Source organism: Sylvia atricapilla, chromosome 15, assembly GCF_009819655.1.
Source record: "Sylvia atricapilla isolate bSylAtr1 chromosome 15, bSylAtr1.pri, whole genome shotgun sequence".
Classification (NCBI taxonomy): domain Eukaryota; kingdom Metazoa; phylum Chordata; class Aves; order Passeriformes; family Sylviidae; genus Sylvia; species Sylvia atricapilla.
The window spans coordinates 5,862,767-5,879,385 of record NC_089154.1 but is presented as its reverse complement, the minus strand read 5'-3'; the positions used below and the strand labels follow the sequence as shown (position 1 = coordinate 5,879,385).

The following is a 16,619-nucleotide window of genomic DNA, read 5'->3' as shown; positions in this document are numbered from 1 at the left end:
CCACCCTCTCGTTTAACCTTCCCACCTTCTCCTTGCTGCCTGCCTGGAGCAGCACCACCCCGGCCAGCACCGTGCCTCACAAGCAAGCGTGGTGGCAGCGGCTGTCACCGAGCAAGGAGGGGAATTAATGACTCCTCGCTTGGCTGTCGCGAGCGGCGGCGCGTGAGCTCCTGTGGAACCATTGATTTCCCTTCCTGCTGGCTGGGGGCTGCTCTGCTCACGCTGCAGAAAGCCGCTTGTGAGAGAAGGGGTGAGAAGATGAGGCTCCCAGGCATACGGAGCCCCCACCAGCCTTGTGCTTGCTGAGCTGGAAACCTGCTGTTATCTCGGGGGTGGTTTGATGGAGAGCACTCCTCTCCCGAGCTGCTTCCTCGTGCCAGCGGCTCACAGGTTCCTGCCACTGAGCTCGCAGGTACCGAAGCTTTCAGGCATGATATGCTACAATGATTCGGTTCAATCAGCTCACAGCTGATCCATAACCCCCTGTGAACAGGTCTGAGCTGTCTGCATGGGCTTTGTGCCAATGTGATGGAAGAGACAGGGCTTTGGATGATTTTCCAGAGTCAAGAAATAGCTTTTATTTGCAGTTTATCTAGGCTGGAAGAAATATGCCTTTGGTCTGAAATGTCCCAGGCAGCTTGGGTGTAGAGAGGCAGCTGTTCCTGCTGGGGGCTGTCCTGTGTGTTCCAGCTGAGGCAGCTGCCCAGCCCTATTGCATAGACTGCACGATCACTAGATCACTGGGTTATCCAGCTCCTTCTGCAGACTGTTGATGAAGCAAATGATCTTTTTGATAGAGGCACGGTTTCTGTCGCTCTCAGTTTGGAAAGCCTGGACAGATTGAAACCAAGCAGTGAATCTGCAGGCGTGTCCAGCTCCCTGGAGCACAGAGGGCTCCAGCAAAAGTCTGTGAGTGTCTCTCCTCACAGTGTCCCTGCCACTTGGGCCAGACCTGCGTGTGCCCCATACCCCTGAGAGTGAGGGTCTCTTACCTTCTCTGTCACTGAGATCTGCCACTTGTAGATGTTGCAGAGCATGTCGCTCTCTCGCTTATCAATCTTCTGCAGGCGGATGTGGTGGGACATGTTGATGGTGTTGACAATGGTGTTTTTGTCCATGAGGAGCTGGGAGGTAACGTGACCGGATGAGAGGAGGGGGTGAACACACAATGAAAGAGCAGCAGCAGCAGTGCTCAGAGGGAGAAACCCTCTGCCTCAACCTGGCAAATCCCTCCTCGTCAGGCTGAATCCAGGGATTTACCCTTGGCCTTGCTATGGTGTAATGGGGGCATTATCCCTAACACAGCCGGGGAAACAGAGGCAGCACCCTTGGCCCCACATGCTGGAACAAGGAGTTCAGTGCAAGCATGGCTGCCATGCAGCTGGGGTTGAAGAAAGGCTGTATATGCTCCAGCATGCCTGGAAATGGAAAATCACACTTGGAAGGGATTCCTGCACTGCTGGCACTGGCTGTAAATCTTCATTTTTGGAGAGTCCCAGCTTCTAATGGAAGCGGTGACTTCCCTCACGGCTCTAAATAGGGGGTGGCTTCGCTAACCCATAATGAGTCTCCTCCTGCAGCCAAGTGCAGCTGTTGGGCAAATGAATTCCCTTCTCCATGGGAATGGATGGCAGTGAAGCAAAATGGGTGCGCAGCAGCGGTGCGGAACTGCCACCATCTGCACAGGCCATAAAGCAGCAGCTCTCCCGAGGGCTCAGGGGTCTGGTTTGTGTCTGTCAGCTCTTGATTACCTGGAGTGACAGGGGGCTGGGATAATCTGGACAGAGCAAAACCACAGCTAATGCAAATTCAAGTAATTTAGCCACTAAATGATGGAATAATGGAGGCAAAAAGCACCAGCAGCGTTCTTGAGTGGAGCACTGCAACGATGCTGGTGCTTTTGGAAAGGCTTCTGGGATCTTTGCTTGCACAGCAAGACTGAGGGCTCAGTGGAAGGCTCTATTTAAAGTGTCATGTCCTGCCTCCAGATCAGCTCATGGGCTCAGGAGCTCCAGGAAGGGATTTTGAAATCACTGAGGCAAACAGAGCTCCGGTGCAAGAAATTCGGAGCAGTGTTGGGATTCTGCTGAGGGAGCAGGGAGAGTCTGAACAAAACCAGCTGTGAAGGAGTGCAGCAAAGATGCTGCCTGAGTGCCTGGAAATCAGCCAGAGCAGTGAGTTGTGCTGGAGGCAGGAGAGAGATTTCCTCAGCACCTCTCCTGGGCTGCTGCCACCAGCTCTGCCAGTGCCCAGGGAAACCTGCAGTGCAGTTATCCACTGTCCTAGACAGTGGAGATGTCCGGAGGCACCACAGTTCAGCCAAGCAGCTGGACCCTCTGGGAAGGAGGTTTTGCTGTGGTTCAGGTATGGCTCTGGCAGCACTGAGCCTCCTGGAAATCCTGTCCCTTCAGAGAAGAGGCTATGGCCTCGTTTTCTTGCCAACTCCCTCACAGAGATGAATTATTTTGGTGCCCTCACCTTTCGAACATCATCTGGCAAATCATCTTCCAAATTCTCTTCAAACTCCTCCTCCTCCAGTTTCTTCATGGTGGCATTAATAATCTCCATCAGCTTTTCATGCTGTTCATTTTCCAGGTCCCGGCACTGGCTAAACGTACTGAACGTGGTTAAGGAAAAAGCTGACCACGCCACTCATCTGTGGAGATTAAATGACTTCCCATAGCTGGGATAGAGTGTCTGCACAGGGGGATTCTGTAGAAATGAACCTGGCTGCTCCCAGAAGCTGCTGTGGTGTCAGGATATCAGGACGCACATTCAGTTCTTAATCACACACTGAGTCTCATCCTTACTTGCCAATTATGAGAGAGGACTGAGAGAGGATCTAGGATTTCAGGGAAATTGGAAGAGGCCTACAGGTAAAAGCCAAGCTCTGAATGCAGTGCAATTATTTGCACCAGGCCATCAGATTTCTAGATTTAAAGCAGTGTGACCTGACACTGAAGCACTTCAGTATTCTCATATAACTTTTTTTCAGCACACATAAAAAATACAAAAATGAACACCATTTAAAGAATATTCAATCAGAATTGCAGATATTTCAGTGACTGTTACGGCAGGAACGTACCTAGAAAACAATCTAACCAGATCTTCCCTGTGTCATGTCTTCTCTGCATGGAGAAGAAAGGAAGATTCTCAACAGGGTGAAAGCTGCCTACATCCTACAGACTTTAAGCACAATACAATTTAAATCTTTCTGTGCTCTGCAGAGTTTCCACATAAAGAAGTTGGGCACCTTAAATGACCATTTCTCAAAGCTGGGAAAAGATATTTTCTCTTGATTAAAATTAAAAAAAAAATCAAGTTTTATACTGGTGGCTCATTTTTGGATTTAGAGGTGAGGTGTAGGCGCATGACTGGGAGGTCCAGGTTAACATACTGTGAAAAGGATATATCCCTTGAATAGTTTCAATGAATGTTGATGCTATGACATCAATGCTTCTTTTAAAATCCTGTAACAGTTCCTTAACAGAGGGCAAAAAGAGGAAATATCACAATGAAAACTTGCATAAACATAACAGGGAGTCAGGGAGTCTAGGAGGAATCTACAATTTACTGTAATTTGGACTCGCTGCTGTTATTAGCACAGTCAGAAACTGAACTGCCTCAAGCATTTAAAGTGTTTTCAAAGTGCTGTAAGATTTTCTTCCCTTCTTCAGGGACAGAAAATCAGAATCAGCTTATTAGAGGGAAGTTGACTGAATACTACCTTTACCCAGTCTCTGTTTCAGGTCAGCCTTCCAGGCATCAGAGTAAGCCGGGGGATCCTTTGTTCCCCTCACCTAAGCAATGCCTGGAGAGGGCTGTATTCCCATACTCTGCCATGCTGCAGCCTCCTTGTCCTTGTCTGTATGAAGAGCCTCTTCTCAGAAGCACAACCCCTGCCTGGGCTTTACTGCAGCTTCTGGTTTAGTCCTCAGAAATTAAAATTGCTACTGCCTATTCCCTCTCCCAGAAATGGCTGATGGGGAATCTGTGAAGTGTTTCGTTTAAATGTCTTGGTACCTGAATCCTGCAAATCCAGCAAGGCACACAGGGAGAAATATTTCTGCTCATCCCATAAGTGACTGCAGATAGGTGAGGGCCAGCCCAGAAAACACTAAAAAGGCACAATCCTGATGCAGTCAGGATCCATTTTGAGCTGCTGCTTTCTGCCATCCATGCTCACAAAAGTAAACTGCTGCACACAGGCCACAGCTCCTGCCTGCTCATTTTTTAAACAGATTACTTTGGGTTTTTTCCTTTGATGAAGATGCACATCAGCAGCCCTGCCCTAGTTTTTGAGGAAAAGTCTGGGGAGGAAAAGGCAGCTATTATGCAAGCAAATGCAGCAAGCTGAGCAGGAATGTGTGTAATCTTATAGCAAAGATCAGCTTCAAAGAATGACACCTCTAGAATTCCAAATGCATACCCCATGCTATGCAGCAACTTGTGCAGACCTATAAATGCTTGCACAACCTCCCTGTTTCTAAAGTGTGGGAAACCAGTTTGGATAAATGTGATGGACATACTGTGTTCTGCTCTGAGAAACAGAAATTCTGTAAGGTATCGATGTCCAGGGCCTCATCTCACCTTCCTAACTTTGAGCAGAGAAAGAATAAGATGAGGACAAGACATTTTCCTGAGTTGGAAGTCCTATGCCCCTCTCTTTTTAAGTAAGCTGCTACACAGGGCTGCAGTGACAGAGAAGTGGCCCCCCAACGTTGTGGCTGTGAGGTCTCACAGGTGTGAGCTTGGATCTCACCTCCAGGTCGTTGGATACCAGCACTTCCAAGGTCATGAGTGCATCCCACAGCTGATGGACGTCCTCCTTGCCCTGGGCTCGTTTAGACTCAGCAATATCATCACTCCCAGCCTGATAAAGCTCATCCAGCCTCTAAACACAGAGATACATGAATTACTTATAGTTTGTGTTCAGCACTCCATCACAATTTAATTAACTCGTTACATGTGTGAGGAAAGTTCCTGCTGCTGATTAGCTGAAATGAAATGTGATGATTCAGGGAAGTCTCTAGATTTACATAGTGGGTAGTCAACAGTGCTGAGGTTTGCTACTGCAGGGGGATTGGGAAAACTCTTCTTCATCCTCCACTCAGCAGAAGACTTTCCTCTTTAAATGCTTCCAACTTTGGTTCCCCTTCATTTCAAGGAAAAAAAAAAAAAAAAAAAAAAAAAAAAAGAGAACAATATTTAATTCTTGACATTGCTGGCTGTGAAGAGGAAATTAACAAGTGCTTCGGCAAAAGGAACGCAGGCCTAAATCCTGATCCACTTCCTGCCAAGGAGAATCTTGACTGACTTCCAGTAGGGTCAGGATTTAGTATTCTGAATATGGAATACCTATCATTGCCTGCATTCCTCTTACAGCAAGGATTTATTGCTCTTCAGAATTATGTATTGACGTCAGTTTTGTATCAGGCAAGATTTATGTTTTCTTGGATCAAAAAAAAAAAAAAATCCTCTTGTGCTGAATGTGTTATTTTCAAGTCCGTTTAAAATCAGTTAACAATCAACTAGGACTGAGTGTCTACAACCCTATATATGTTTTGTTATGTCTAATCCACTTCTCCTGAGAGGGAATGGAACAAAGTGAAATAAAGTTCTGTTAAAAACCCCTGCCAAGGCTTGTGTCTGGAAATGGGGTAGATTACCCAAACTTTGCAGTCTTAAAAGGCAGAAGGGGAGAGCAAGGTGGCTTCTTCTCTAATGTAAACAAGTTGGGAGGCTCAAAAGGCTCCAGAACCACTCAGGTTGCACCTCTGGGAGCAACAACTTCAAAGTTCAAGGCCTTTAATCCTCCGTAACCAACTTCAGAGAGCACAGTGATTTTACAGGTTACCCAGGTTTACATGAAAGGATTACAGACAGACAAACAGCACTAAGAGCAGCTCACAGACTGCAATCTGCTGGGACCTCTGTGCCTTTTGAACTCCTCCAGCAATTTCAAATGATGGGGAAATGATGTTAAAACACTGTGTGTGGTTTTGATACCTACTCCTCTAATATTTATATGAAAACTGGCACACTGACCCCTGTGTCCTGTTTATAGAGAATCCCAGAATGGTTTTGTTGAAAAAGACCTTAAAGATCATCCAGTCACACTCCCTTCCATGGGCAGAGACACCTCCCACTATCCCAGGTGGCTCCAAGCCCTGTCCAACCCAGCCTTGGACACTTCCAGGGATGGGCAGCCACAGCTTCTGGGGGAATCTGTGCCAGGGCCTCTCCATCCTCATAGAGAAGTATTTCTTCCTAATATTTAATCTAATTTCTTCCTAATATCCCATCTAAGCCTCCCCTCCTTTAGCTTAAGACCATTCCCCCTTGTCACTCCTTGCTGCCCAATCCACAGCTGAGCCTGTAGGTCAGACAGAGGTGAAGGGGTAAAATCTGGCCTCAGCTGTGTTTCTTTGGGGTTTGTTGTTTCTTTGGTTTTGTAGGTTTTGCAGGGTTTGTTTTGCTGGTTTAGAGTTTTTTATGGAAGATATAGTGAGAACTCAAGCACAAGTTAACCAAATACTCATATCAAACTTCTGGCTGGAACAAGATGATCCTTAAAGTCCCTTCCAACCCAAACTATTCTGCAGTTCTGTGACTCTGGTAGTGCTGCCAGCTCCTAGAGCTGTAGATGCAGATTTCCAACATGAGTCAGCAAGGTTCAAGGCCCCGGGAGCAGAGTGACTCAGCAGCCATCAGCCTGTGACAGGCACTGAAATAAAAGTGACCTGGTTTCCAGCAGGAGCCAGCGCTCGTGACTCTGCTGGTGTCACTTGTCAGGGACTTGCTCTCTCAGCTGACAGTGTTACCAGGCTTTAGCCCTCCCTTTTTTTTTTTTTTTTCCTGTGGAAACAAAATCATGATCCATCTATTATACATGGTTAGAAAGGGATCCAGCTAGAAGCTACGCCCTGAGCAGCCACAATGGGTGGCTGTAGTTGAGCAGAATGAAAAGAGAGCGTTTCTGCTTTAAAGGACTAGAAATACATTAAAATAACTTTCTCTAATTTTTTTGGTTATAGTTCTTTGAGCTGTTGTTGAGAAAATGAACTGAAGCAGAAAATTACTTGAAAATAAACTGAATACCCTGCAATTTCCTTCCTTTTCTTCCTGGTTTGTCAATGAAGGAAGAACTATTGGAGGATTCAAAAAGAAGGGGAGTAGCAGCAAATATCTATCTATCTTAAAAATCAACTTTATAAAAATATTTACACTGAAAGGAAGGTTGAGCGTTTCCATTTTCTTAAATATTGGTGACTTTTCTGGATGGGGAAAAAAAAAAAGTAAACTCTTCCCTGTTCAGCCACATTTTTCTGTAAACCCTTGAAGGACTTTCACCTTTACAGATGATAACATTATGACATATTAATTTTGTTCTACACTGAATTTCCAGTATAGATAAAGGCTGTGTTAGCTGGTTGTAGTTTGCCCAAAGGGTAGAAATCTCCATCCCCATTTTTTTCCTACATAAAGTATTAAAAAAAATTTCAGATTATGTCAATGACATTAGCTAACACAACTATTTTTCTTTGTATAAATTTATGTTGTAAAAAACACATAAGGAAATATCCTTATCCTTCCACTGAGCAGTGGAAGAGGTTTCCCAGAGATGCTGGGAAGTCTCCATCCTTGGAGATATCTATAGTCCTGGGCAGCCTGCTGTGGGTGGTCCTCCTTGACCAGAACCAGATGACTTCCAGAGATCCCTTCCACTCTCAACCACTCTGTGATCCTGATATTAGGGATCAAGTACTGATTTCCATTACAACATTGTCAATCCAGAACAGTTTTTCTATATTTAATGGAGCTGCCCCCATTTTCAGCACAATTAAAAGCTGGTGTAGGATGTAGAGAAATCACATATCAAACAAACAAAAGTATAACATTACCCTTTGGTTGTGACTTTCAAAGTCTGAGATTATTCTCTTGCTTTCTTGCTGGTTGACTGTCAGAATTTCATGGAATCTTTTGTAGAATTTAGAGACTTCAGTTTCTCGTTTTTCATACTCTTCCAGTCCATAGTTATAAAGGTTCTCAGAAAGTAAGACAAACTCCTTCTTGTATGTGACAGCAGAGTCAAGGTTTTTAGCTTGTTCAGTGGAGCAACATGTTATGTTCCTTCTGCCTCCGCAAATCTGAGCAACAAGAGCTACGAGCTACTTTTATGTAAACTCTGTGGTTCTTGCTGGGAGCTGCCAAATATTCTGTCTGGGGCAGAACTGGGTCACCCATTCACGTTTTATGCATAGGGTTTTGCTGCCTTAAGGGTATGGAGAAAGCTGTGGCAACTTGAGGGGGGAAAAGGCCTTGAGGAAGAAAAGAAAATACATTCACTTGTCTGACTCTTCTGACACAGAAGCAGAAGGAAGCCTACAACCCTATCTGTCTTCACAAGTGTGAATACAGTGCCTGTGTAGTTAATAAATACAGCTCTGGAGCCCACAGCCAGAGCACAGAATAAACTACTGACTTGGTAGCATCACAAAAATAACGTCAATTTTTCTTCTGCTATTATCTTGGCAATGGAATTGTTTCTGAAGTCTATTGTAGTTAAGCCGTGATGCATTTTTCCCCAACAGTGTAATGCAATTTTAAGGAAGGTCAAGTTACTGGCCTTGACAATACTCTATTAATCTGAATGAGAAAAGAAAAAAGAAAAAAAAGTGTCTGCTTTCTGCTCCCCCGTGTAGGAGCAATGATCAGAAAAATGTGCTGGCCTGGAAACTTCACGTTGCCAGTTCTGGCAGGTTGTGAGATATGCGACTTGTATCGTTCTGATTAGTCTGTTCCTATCTCCTACCACTTCAATTTCAACATGATTTTAGCGACTGTGCTCTTACAATCTAACTGACAGAGATTTATCTTCCAGCTCATTTTAAACTTTAAGTGGATTCCAGACTTAAAGAAAGCACAAAGTCTTGATTCTTGAAGGGTCAGAAAAGGAGGCTACAGAAATCGTGTTTGATTCAAGGGAAAGAAAAGGAATATGGTAATTACAACAGTGAGAATTTAAAACGCTGGGATCTCATGACCTGTTGGGGATAGAAACGAGTGGTTTTACAAATGGGATGTTTCAAGCTGGGCTGGCCAGCTTGCCAGTAATATAAACCATTTGTTTGGAGCCCTCATATTTCACAAGATATCAAGCCTTAAAGCTGTCAGTGGTCTCACAGCCTTGTAGTGTAATTTTTGGTACCATTCCAAAATTGAACACAGACTGTCTCAGATCTTAGATCAATGCAGCTTTCAGCTCTGGACAAAAGCAACAGATGAAGGGTCCCTGTGGATGCACTTCCTTCTTAACTCAAGGCATTACCTTTTAGCTGCAGGTATTCCAAACCCAGGAAGGATATGCCTGCAGCAGGTCCTCCACTGCAGGGATGGAGGCCAGTGTGGCAACTTCTCTGTCCTCTCCATACAGATTGTCAAACAGGAGTGATCCATTCAGGTACTCAACAAAGGCTGTCTTTGAAGAGAAACAGAGTAAAAGAAGTAAAATAAAGATGCCAGCCTGCTGCCAGTTCTCAGGATGTGTCTCTCCTACAAGCACCTCAGCAGCAGCAGAGCATTGGTGCAGACACAGTTACATGAACACAGCAGAAACACCAACCAAGCCATGAAAGCACCTTGCAACTGGAGTGAAACCCATCCCAGGGGCTTTGCTGCCACAGCCCTGTAGCCTAAGGATAGAACACACTGTTTAATCTTCTATCAGGTCACTGAATCATATAATGGTAAAGATCATCCAGTTCCAATCCCCTGCCATGGGCAGGGACACCTTCCACTCTCCCAGGTTGCTCCAAGCCCCATCCAATCTGGTCTGGAGCACTTCAGGGATGAGGCAGCCACAACTTCTCTGGGCAACTTGTGCTAGTTGCCAGTATAAGACATTACCACATACAAATATTTATTGCAAGGCTGTTTAGCCTTTCAGATAAGGAGTCGGTGAACTTTGGGGAGCAACAAAGGGGAAGGTTGCAGGCATCCTCCCTGGAACTAAACATTAAACTTAAGCCACTCTGATCTTCTAGAGGTCTGGAAAACAGAGCCAGGCTACAACTGAAAGCACCATTCCACCTGGTCTTGCTTTCAGTCCAGTCAAAGGACTACAGTGATCTCTGAAAGTCCTGGAGAGTTTAACCATAAAACTAAATGAAAAGCTTAAGTTAGTGTAAAGGAGGAAAAAAAAGTCACTTCACCATGAAAATGTTAACATTTCCCACAGACCTGTAATTTTCTTAATCTCACGTCAGGCTGATAAACTCCCTGGGTATGATTTACTATTTAGCTTTGCAGGGTCTCTATCTGTAGTTTCATTGTTCAGCCCAAAGAATTATGTTCCCTCTGTCATGTGTATTCCACAGCAGTTCCTGTTTCCATCCAAAAGATAAGATTCAGAGATCAGAGATTAATCCCAGCCTTAGTTTTAGCAGAGTCGATGTTAACCTCTCATTGAATCTTCAAGCAGAGAGAAGACAAGTCAATATGTGTTGTGCTTCTTTCTCCTGAGACAATACACAACCAACCAAAGAAAACTTACCTGCTGGTACTCCAGCTCTTTCTGCTTTGCCTCTTCTTTCTCCTGCAGAGCAAGGACCTCAGCCTCCTCTTCCTCCAATGGCCTAGTAAGGTCTTGATACTTTACAGCTGCAGCTTTTCTCTGAGAAATATAAATAAAATATATGTATTTGATTATCCAACATTGCTCAATGAGTCTGGGAATAAGCAACTGATCTTTCTAGAACATGCACCAGAGTGGCATCTGCATCTCCATTTCCTCTTGGGCTTTTTATTAAACTACTTATGAAGTTTCTAATCTAATCCTCATCCCATTTTTTGCTGGCATATTGCTCTGTTTCTGCATTCAATGCATGTGAGATAATTCACTCCCAGGAAGCTTTTCTCTCTCCATTTTCTCATCTTTAAAGTTGGGGTGTTTTTTTTCCTCTTTTAGCAGGAAGTTCTGTTTTGACTTCTAGAATTTGAGTTCCACTTTGATCAGTCAGAGAGGTTAATACATTTTCTGGGGTGGAGAAGGCTCTTTGGAGGAGTGGATGGCAAGGTAGTACCAGGGGCAAGAACCTCATTAGCTTGAAACTGAAGCTTGACAAATTTAAGTATGCAATTCTCTGACTTCCCTGATGAGCAGGGACTGCATTCCATGACCTGGAAAGCCCTTCCAGTCCTATAGTAAGAGCAATGTAGATTCTAGTACAGCTCCTGCTCTTTGCCAAGCAAATTTACAATTAATCATGTTCTTTGGTTACTAAAAAAAAAAAAAAAAAAAAAAAAAAAAAAAAAAAAAAAAAAAAAAAAGAACAAGCTCTGAACAAAAACCTCTGCCTTTGTTCCTTTGAGCCCTGGGATGATAAAGCAGTTCCACAGGTTACTGGTGAGGATGAAGTGTCTTGTTCTCAGAAATCAAAAGTGGGAAGTGCATCTGAGCACCTGCTTGCCTGGATTGTCAGTTTGCTACTGAAACAAATCACTCTGTGAGCAGCAGGACCACCAAGGCTCCTTCCCCCTGGATCCATGTCTCAAGACTGATTTCCTCTGAGATTCTCTAAGAAGACTTGCACTCACACTGCAGCCTCTCTGTGGCAACACGAACCAGGCCCCTCTCCCACACACAGCTGCTGATTTTCACAAAATCTGTGAAGACATCATGCTTCTGACACCTCTACCTCTCTGTCAGATTTGACAGAATTTGGCCTACAGGTTCACAGCTGTTATGGGGAAGCAGAATAAACACTGTGTGTTTCTGTGAGCCTGATTTCTGCAGGGAACCTGCCCCCAGTGCTGGAATGTTGCTGGCACACCAACAAAGCAAAGGCTCTGTAAGATGCTGTTGCCTGATTTCCCAATCAGGGAATGCAGAAATCTCACCGTGGAGTGTCTCACGAGCTTGAAGTCCAAATACACCAGGTTTGGAAGATGAGCAACAACAAACAGCCTGTAGTACTCTTTGCTGCAGAAAGGGTTCCCACTGAGGTTCAGTGTCCGTAAGTTTTTTAACCTCCTGAGACAGACAACCTGTGCCAAAGGAATGAGCTCTGTAATTTCCAGTGCTGGGGAAACACAGCCTTGGAATGTATTGCTTTTATTACAGTAGAGTTGCAATATGTATTCTGCTCTGCTGCCAAATTCACACGACAGTCAATTAGGAGTTTCTAATGGTTTGGGGAAAGGAAATACATAAATTCACTTTGGGAATATCTAGACAATGAGTGGGGAGAGAAGACAGTTGTGATGCACAAATCACAGGTCCTAAATTGCTAAAATGCCCTCAAAAGAACCCCAAACAAATTCTGGTCTTCTCCCTTTTCCCATATGTAGCCACTTATTCCTTTTCTATCTTTCAGGGGAGCCAATAGGAATTTACCATGGCTGACAGCAGCCACAGAACCGGGCCCCCATGAGTCAATAATCTAAAAGTAAAATGGCTGCAGTAAGCACTTAACACCAGAGGACCAAAACCATAGCTCAGACTACTTAGGAATCCTAAGGAGAATTTTATCACCTAAGGAGGGACTTGGACACAATGGCACATGCCGGTTTAAGAATATCTGATTCTTCAAAAGGGAGTATTTGCAAAGCCAGAGAACACTCACATCTTCCAGAATGGTCAGGTTATTCCTCCCTATGGAGAAAATCTGCAGCTCTTGCAATGTGTCCATGTGCTCAATTTTAGATATTCTGTTACTGTAGAGACTGAGGTCCTGCAGTTTGGCAAGAGTATCCAGGCCTTCAATTACTTCAATATTGTTGAAGGACAGGTCTGAGGAAGAGTTTAGAAATCAAACATTAGATTATTTCTTGGAGAACACCCTGATTCTGCCCTTTCGTTCTGGATGTAGCAGTTCGTGTACGGAATTTTCTCAGGGGTGGTCCATGTCCCACAGGAAAGGCTCAGCATTAAATCATCCTTTATTCCCATCTCCTCCTTGCAATTGTCTGTGCAAGTTTGCATGGACTAACTTCAGCTTTTCTTCTCATTTAAGAGTCCACATACACAGCCTGAAAGGTACTTCTGCCTTATGGGGCAATACAAAACAAGAGGTGGGAAAATGCCCTTAGAGGGGGATTTCTGTGATAAATCTGCCACTGTCTTGTTTCTTGCAGTCTCTTTCCTGCCACATCAATGCCACAGTTGTGGTCATTCCCACAGGACCAAGATCCTGTTAGTTCCCTGCTAGTGAAGTTATACAAAGGCTCACTTTAGCTCCTACACTTACTTGAATGTTCTCTTCCTCTGCCAGAACATCTCTCCTAACACCTACACTCACCATGACTAAGGGCAGGATTTGCCCTTGGACTAGTGTTGAGCAAGCCAAGAGTCCAAAAACAGTTTATGAGGTCTCTTGGGTGGCTGAGACACTTTCGTAGCAGCAGCTGAACCACTGCAGCCTTCGGGCAAACAAAATATGTGAGTGTGCTTCCAAACACTCTGCTTACACTGATTAGCTGGTGATTCACAAGTGCATCAGTCATCTGTGGAGCAGAACAGTGCAGACAACTGGGCGGAAGAACCCATTAGACATTTCACAACGTGCTTACAGCTGAAGCCCTGCATGCTGAGGATATATTTAGAATTCCAGCCAGCAACGTGGCTGCAGTTCCAGGGAATGCTTTAAGCTGTGCATCTGTGTAGCTGCAAGCAGTCACACAAGGATACAAGGGTGGGCACTCCCTGGGACAACGATGACACCAAGCCCTTAAGGATACAGTGGTAAAGATGGTGGGTTGTAAACTCTGGAATGCCTGCAGCAGCTTTGAAAACAGAATACAGGCTTCTAAATCACAGGGGTGTTTCCATAAATGTTCCTGAAAGTCACCCCTAAACACAATACAAACCTTGGAAACAACCTTGAAACCTCAGCTTCCTGTTCCTGCCACACCAAATGCACTAAACCCAGTTTTTAAACATTTGAAGGATTGTTTTGCAGCTCTGATACTCAGGCATTTTGACATTTGACAGTCAAATAAGGAGACACACAGACAGCTGACAGCCTTTCCAGGGTAAGCTCCTATCAGTCGTGTTTGAGAAGGAAGGTGACATCCTGGTTTATCACAGATTGCTTTGCACCTGTGAAGACATCCACCCTCCTCTGCCTGTATCTCACCAAGCCATACAAGGTGAACCAGACTCTCCAGACCTTCTATCTTCTCAATGAAGTTGTTGTCCAGCTGCAGTTTAGTCAGATTCTCTAATGGCCACAGATTAGCAATCTGCAGGATGCCTAAAGCCACAGAAAAAAAAAAAAAGAAAAAAAATAAAAGAAAATTGCTTTTCACGTGAGATAGCTTTGTTTTAGCAGACACGCTGCCTTGCACAAGGAAAACACGTCCAGTCTTGCCTCCAAAAGGATTTTTAGCATGTGATGAGTGCCCTGGAGTGCTCAGAGGTGCACTGGCTGGACGAGATTTCAATGAAACAGCCCACTTAACCTCAGCGTCCTGCACCAGCACACGCTGCTCATCAGCGAGGACAACAAGGCGTGCAGGGGATGCTGACTATGGCCCTGCACTCCAGTGGCTTTATGAATCCACTACTAGGAGGCCTTGACCTTCATTTTCCTCTCCAGCTCCAAGCAGGAGGTTTGGGATGATACTCTGCTTTTCTCTGCATTTGCAGTCTAGCTGTGCCCAGCTCCTGCTTTTGTAAATGACTCTCCTGCTCCCAGGATTCTCATCACAGGAGAGGAAGTTGGAGTCTACTCTTTCTGTGAAGGCTGCAGTTTAGAACTAATCAATATCCCTGCATTTAGTTTCCTCCAAAAACAGAATCACAAGGGCAGGCCGTTAGTCACCACAGCAAAGCATCAGGACCAAGGTGACAGGAAATAGAGAACATTCTCACTCTCATTTCTCTTTCCCCTGCAATTGCTTCCCAGAAGATTTCATCTGCTGTCCTGCTATCCTTATTTGGTGAGGACACCAGAAAGAAATTGCACTCACAAAATATTCACACAGTTCTGGACTTTGTAATTGCAAACAAATCTATGCAGGATCAGGTCAAGGGAGTCTTTTCTAAGAAAATCAACTCATACACTTATTATTTCACTGGAGCACACAAAGAATAATCAACAGTAGATTTTGCCTGTGAAATTACCCCCTCCCCCAAATACTCAAATATTGAGCCAAATGTTCTTCCTTTGCATTTTTTTTTTCTTTGAGTGCAAGTTTATAACAGGTTTGACAGTAAGAGGTAAACCATGGTAATACTATGGATGACCCAGAGAATGCCATCAGATTGGACTGTAATCACCATAATCTCCCAAACAGCTCTCACATAATCACCAGCCATGGCAGGGCCTGCCCAGGGCTGGGTTTGGCCACTGAGGGGCCCAACAGGCCTGTGGCCTGTAGGTGTCACCACAATATAAATGTTAAATGAGAACAGCAGTGGCAGTAAGAGTGGGAAGGGAAGCAGTTTTGAAGTTACCCATCAGCAAAAGCACCCAGCTCTCTCCGGTGAAGCTTCTTTGTACAGGTATGAGCAAAAGTCGAAGTTCAGACGTTAATTTTCACATAATAAATTCAAGGTAATAATGGTTGCCTCATTGCCAGTTATCCACTTATTCTATTGCCTTCTAGCAAAGAAGAGGCAAACTATGTATATATTCTGATACTCACTTTTAAAACTAAGTTGTAGCTCTGTCACAACCTTGACATTAGTATTTTGCTGTCTGGCAAGATCTCCAAGGTCCTCTGGACACTTCTCTTCAATGGCTTTCTGAATCATTTCATCATCAATAATGTTTGGCTCAACATTACTGAAAAATTGACTCATTTTGAGACAGAATCAGCCTTAAAGGACAGAAAAGAAAAATAAATTAAATCATTGCCTGGCTGCTCTTTCTAGTCGTAGAATTGCAGAATCCTGGTATGGTTTGGGTTGGAAGGAACCTTAAAGATCATCTCATTCTCCTCTTTGTCACGGGCAGGGACAACTTCCACTGTCCCAGGGTGCTCCAAGCCCCATCCAGCCTGGCCTTGGACACTTCCAGGGATGGGGAATCCACAGCTTCTCTTGTCAGCCTGTTCCAATGCTAGACAACCGTTTCAGTGAAGAAATTTTTCATGTAAATTTAAATATCCCTAATGTTGCCCTGGAGGCAATGAGACTATTTGCCTTTTTCAAACTGTGCATTGTTAATGAATCGCTGTGAAGGACTTGAATCTTCAGACTTTTGCTTGTGTAAGGTGTTTATAATTACAGAGTATATTCTGATTGATTTTTGCATAGGACAGCAATGATAAATGTCAGAGTTTAGAGAGTTCTGTTCTCATTATGGCATTTCATTAACAAACCAAACCTCTCTGTGGCAGTGTGCAGTACAGACCGAGGAGCTTTGGATTTATCCATCCTTGACCTTCCTCTCTCTCTTTCTTGTACGATCACAGAATGGTTTGGGTTGGGAGGGACCTTAAAGACCATCTTGTTCCACCCCTGCCATGGGCAGGGACACCTCCCAGTACCCCAGGTTGCCCCAAGCCCTGTCCAACCTGTCTTTGAACACTCCCAGGGATGCGCACCTGTCCAGCGTCTCTTCTGTCAATGCCGGTTACAACCGCCCCTGCCCGGTGGGTGGGACGGCCGC

General features: G+C 44.6%; 1 protein-coding gene across 1 annotated transcript; it reads right to left on the bottom strand.

Annotated features, from left to right (window-relative positions):
- Window positions 1-528: 528 nt before the first annotated feature.
- Window positions 529-15,808, bottom strand: DRC3 (dynein regulatory complex subunit 3). The gene is made up of 12 exons (XM_066329582.1): window positions 15,652-15,808; window positions 14,139-14,255; window positions 12,627-12,793; window positions 11,902-12,048; window positions 10,556-10,675; window positions 9,369-9,481; window positions 7,905-8,079; window positions 4,763-4,894; window positions 3,412-3,482; window positions 2,479-2,614; window positions 993-1,124; window positions 529-831 (listed from the first exon to the last, which is right to left on the bottom strand). The coding sequence occupies exons 1-12, from the start codon at window positions 15,806-15,808 to the stop codon at window positions 733-735; spliced, it is 1,566 nt and encodes a 521-aa protein (XP_066185679.1). The 3' UTR covers window positions 529-732.
- Window positions 15,809-16,619: the final 811 nt, after the last annotated feature.

Bases quoted from the DNA above. Each gene is read 5' to 3' on its own strand.
- DRC3 (XM_066329582.1), bottom strand. From the start codon at position 15,808: ATGAGTCAATTTTTCAGTAATGTTGAGCCAAACATTATTGATGATGAA. The intron at 8,080-9,368 runs ATATCCTTCCTG...CTCTGCTGTCAC, and splicing joins GTGGAGGACCTGCTGCAGGC to ATACAAGAAGGAGTTTGTCT. The intron at 832-992 runs GTAAGAGACCCT...CAATCTGTCCAG, and splicing joins AGATCTCAGTGACAGAGAAG to GCTTTCCAAACTGAGAGCGA.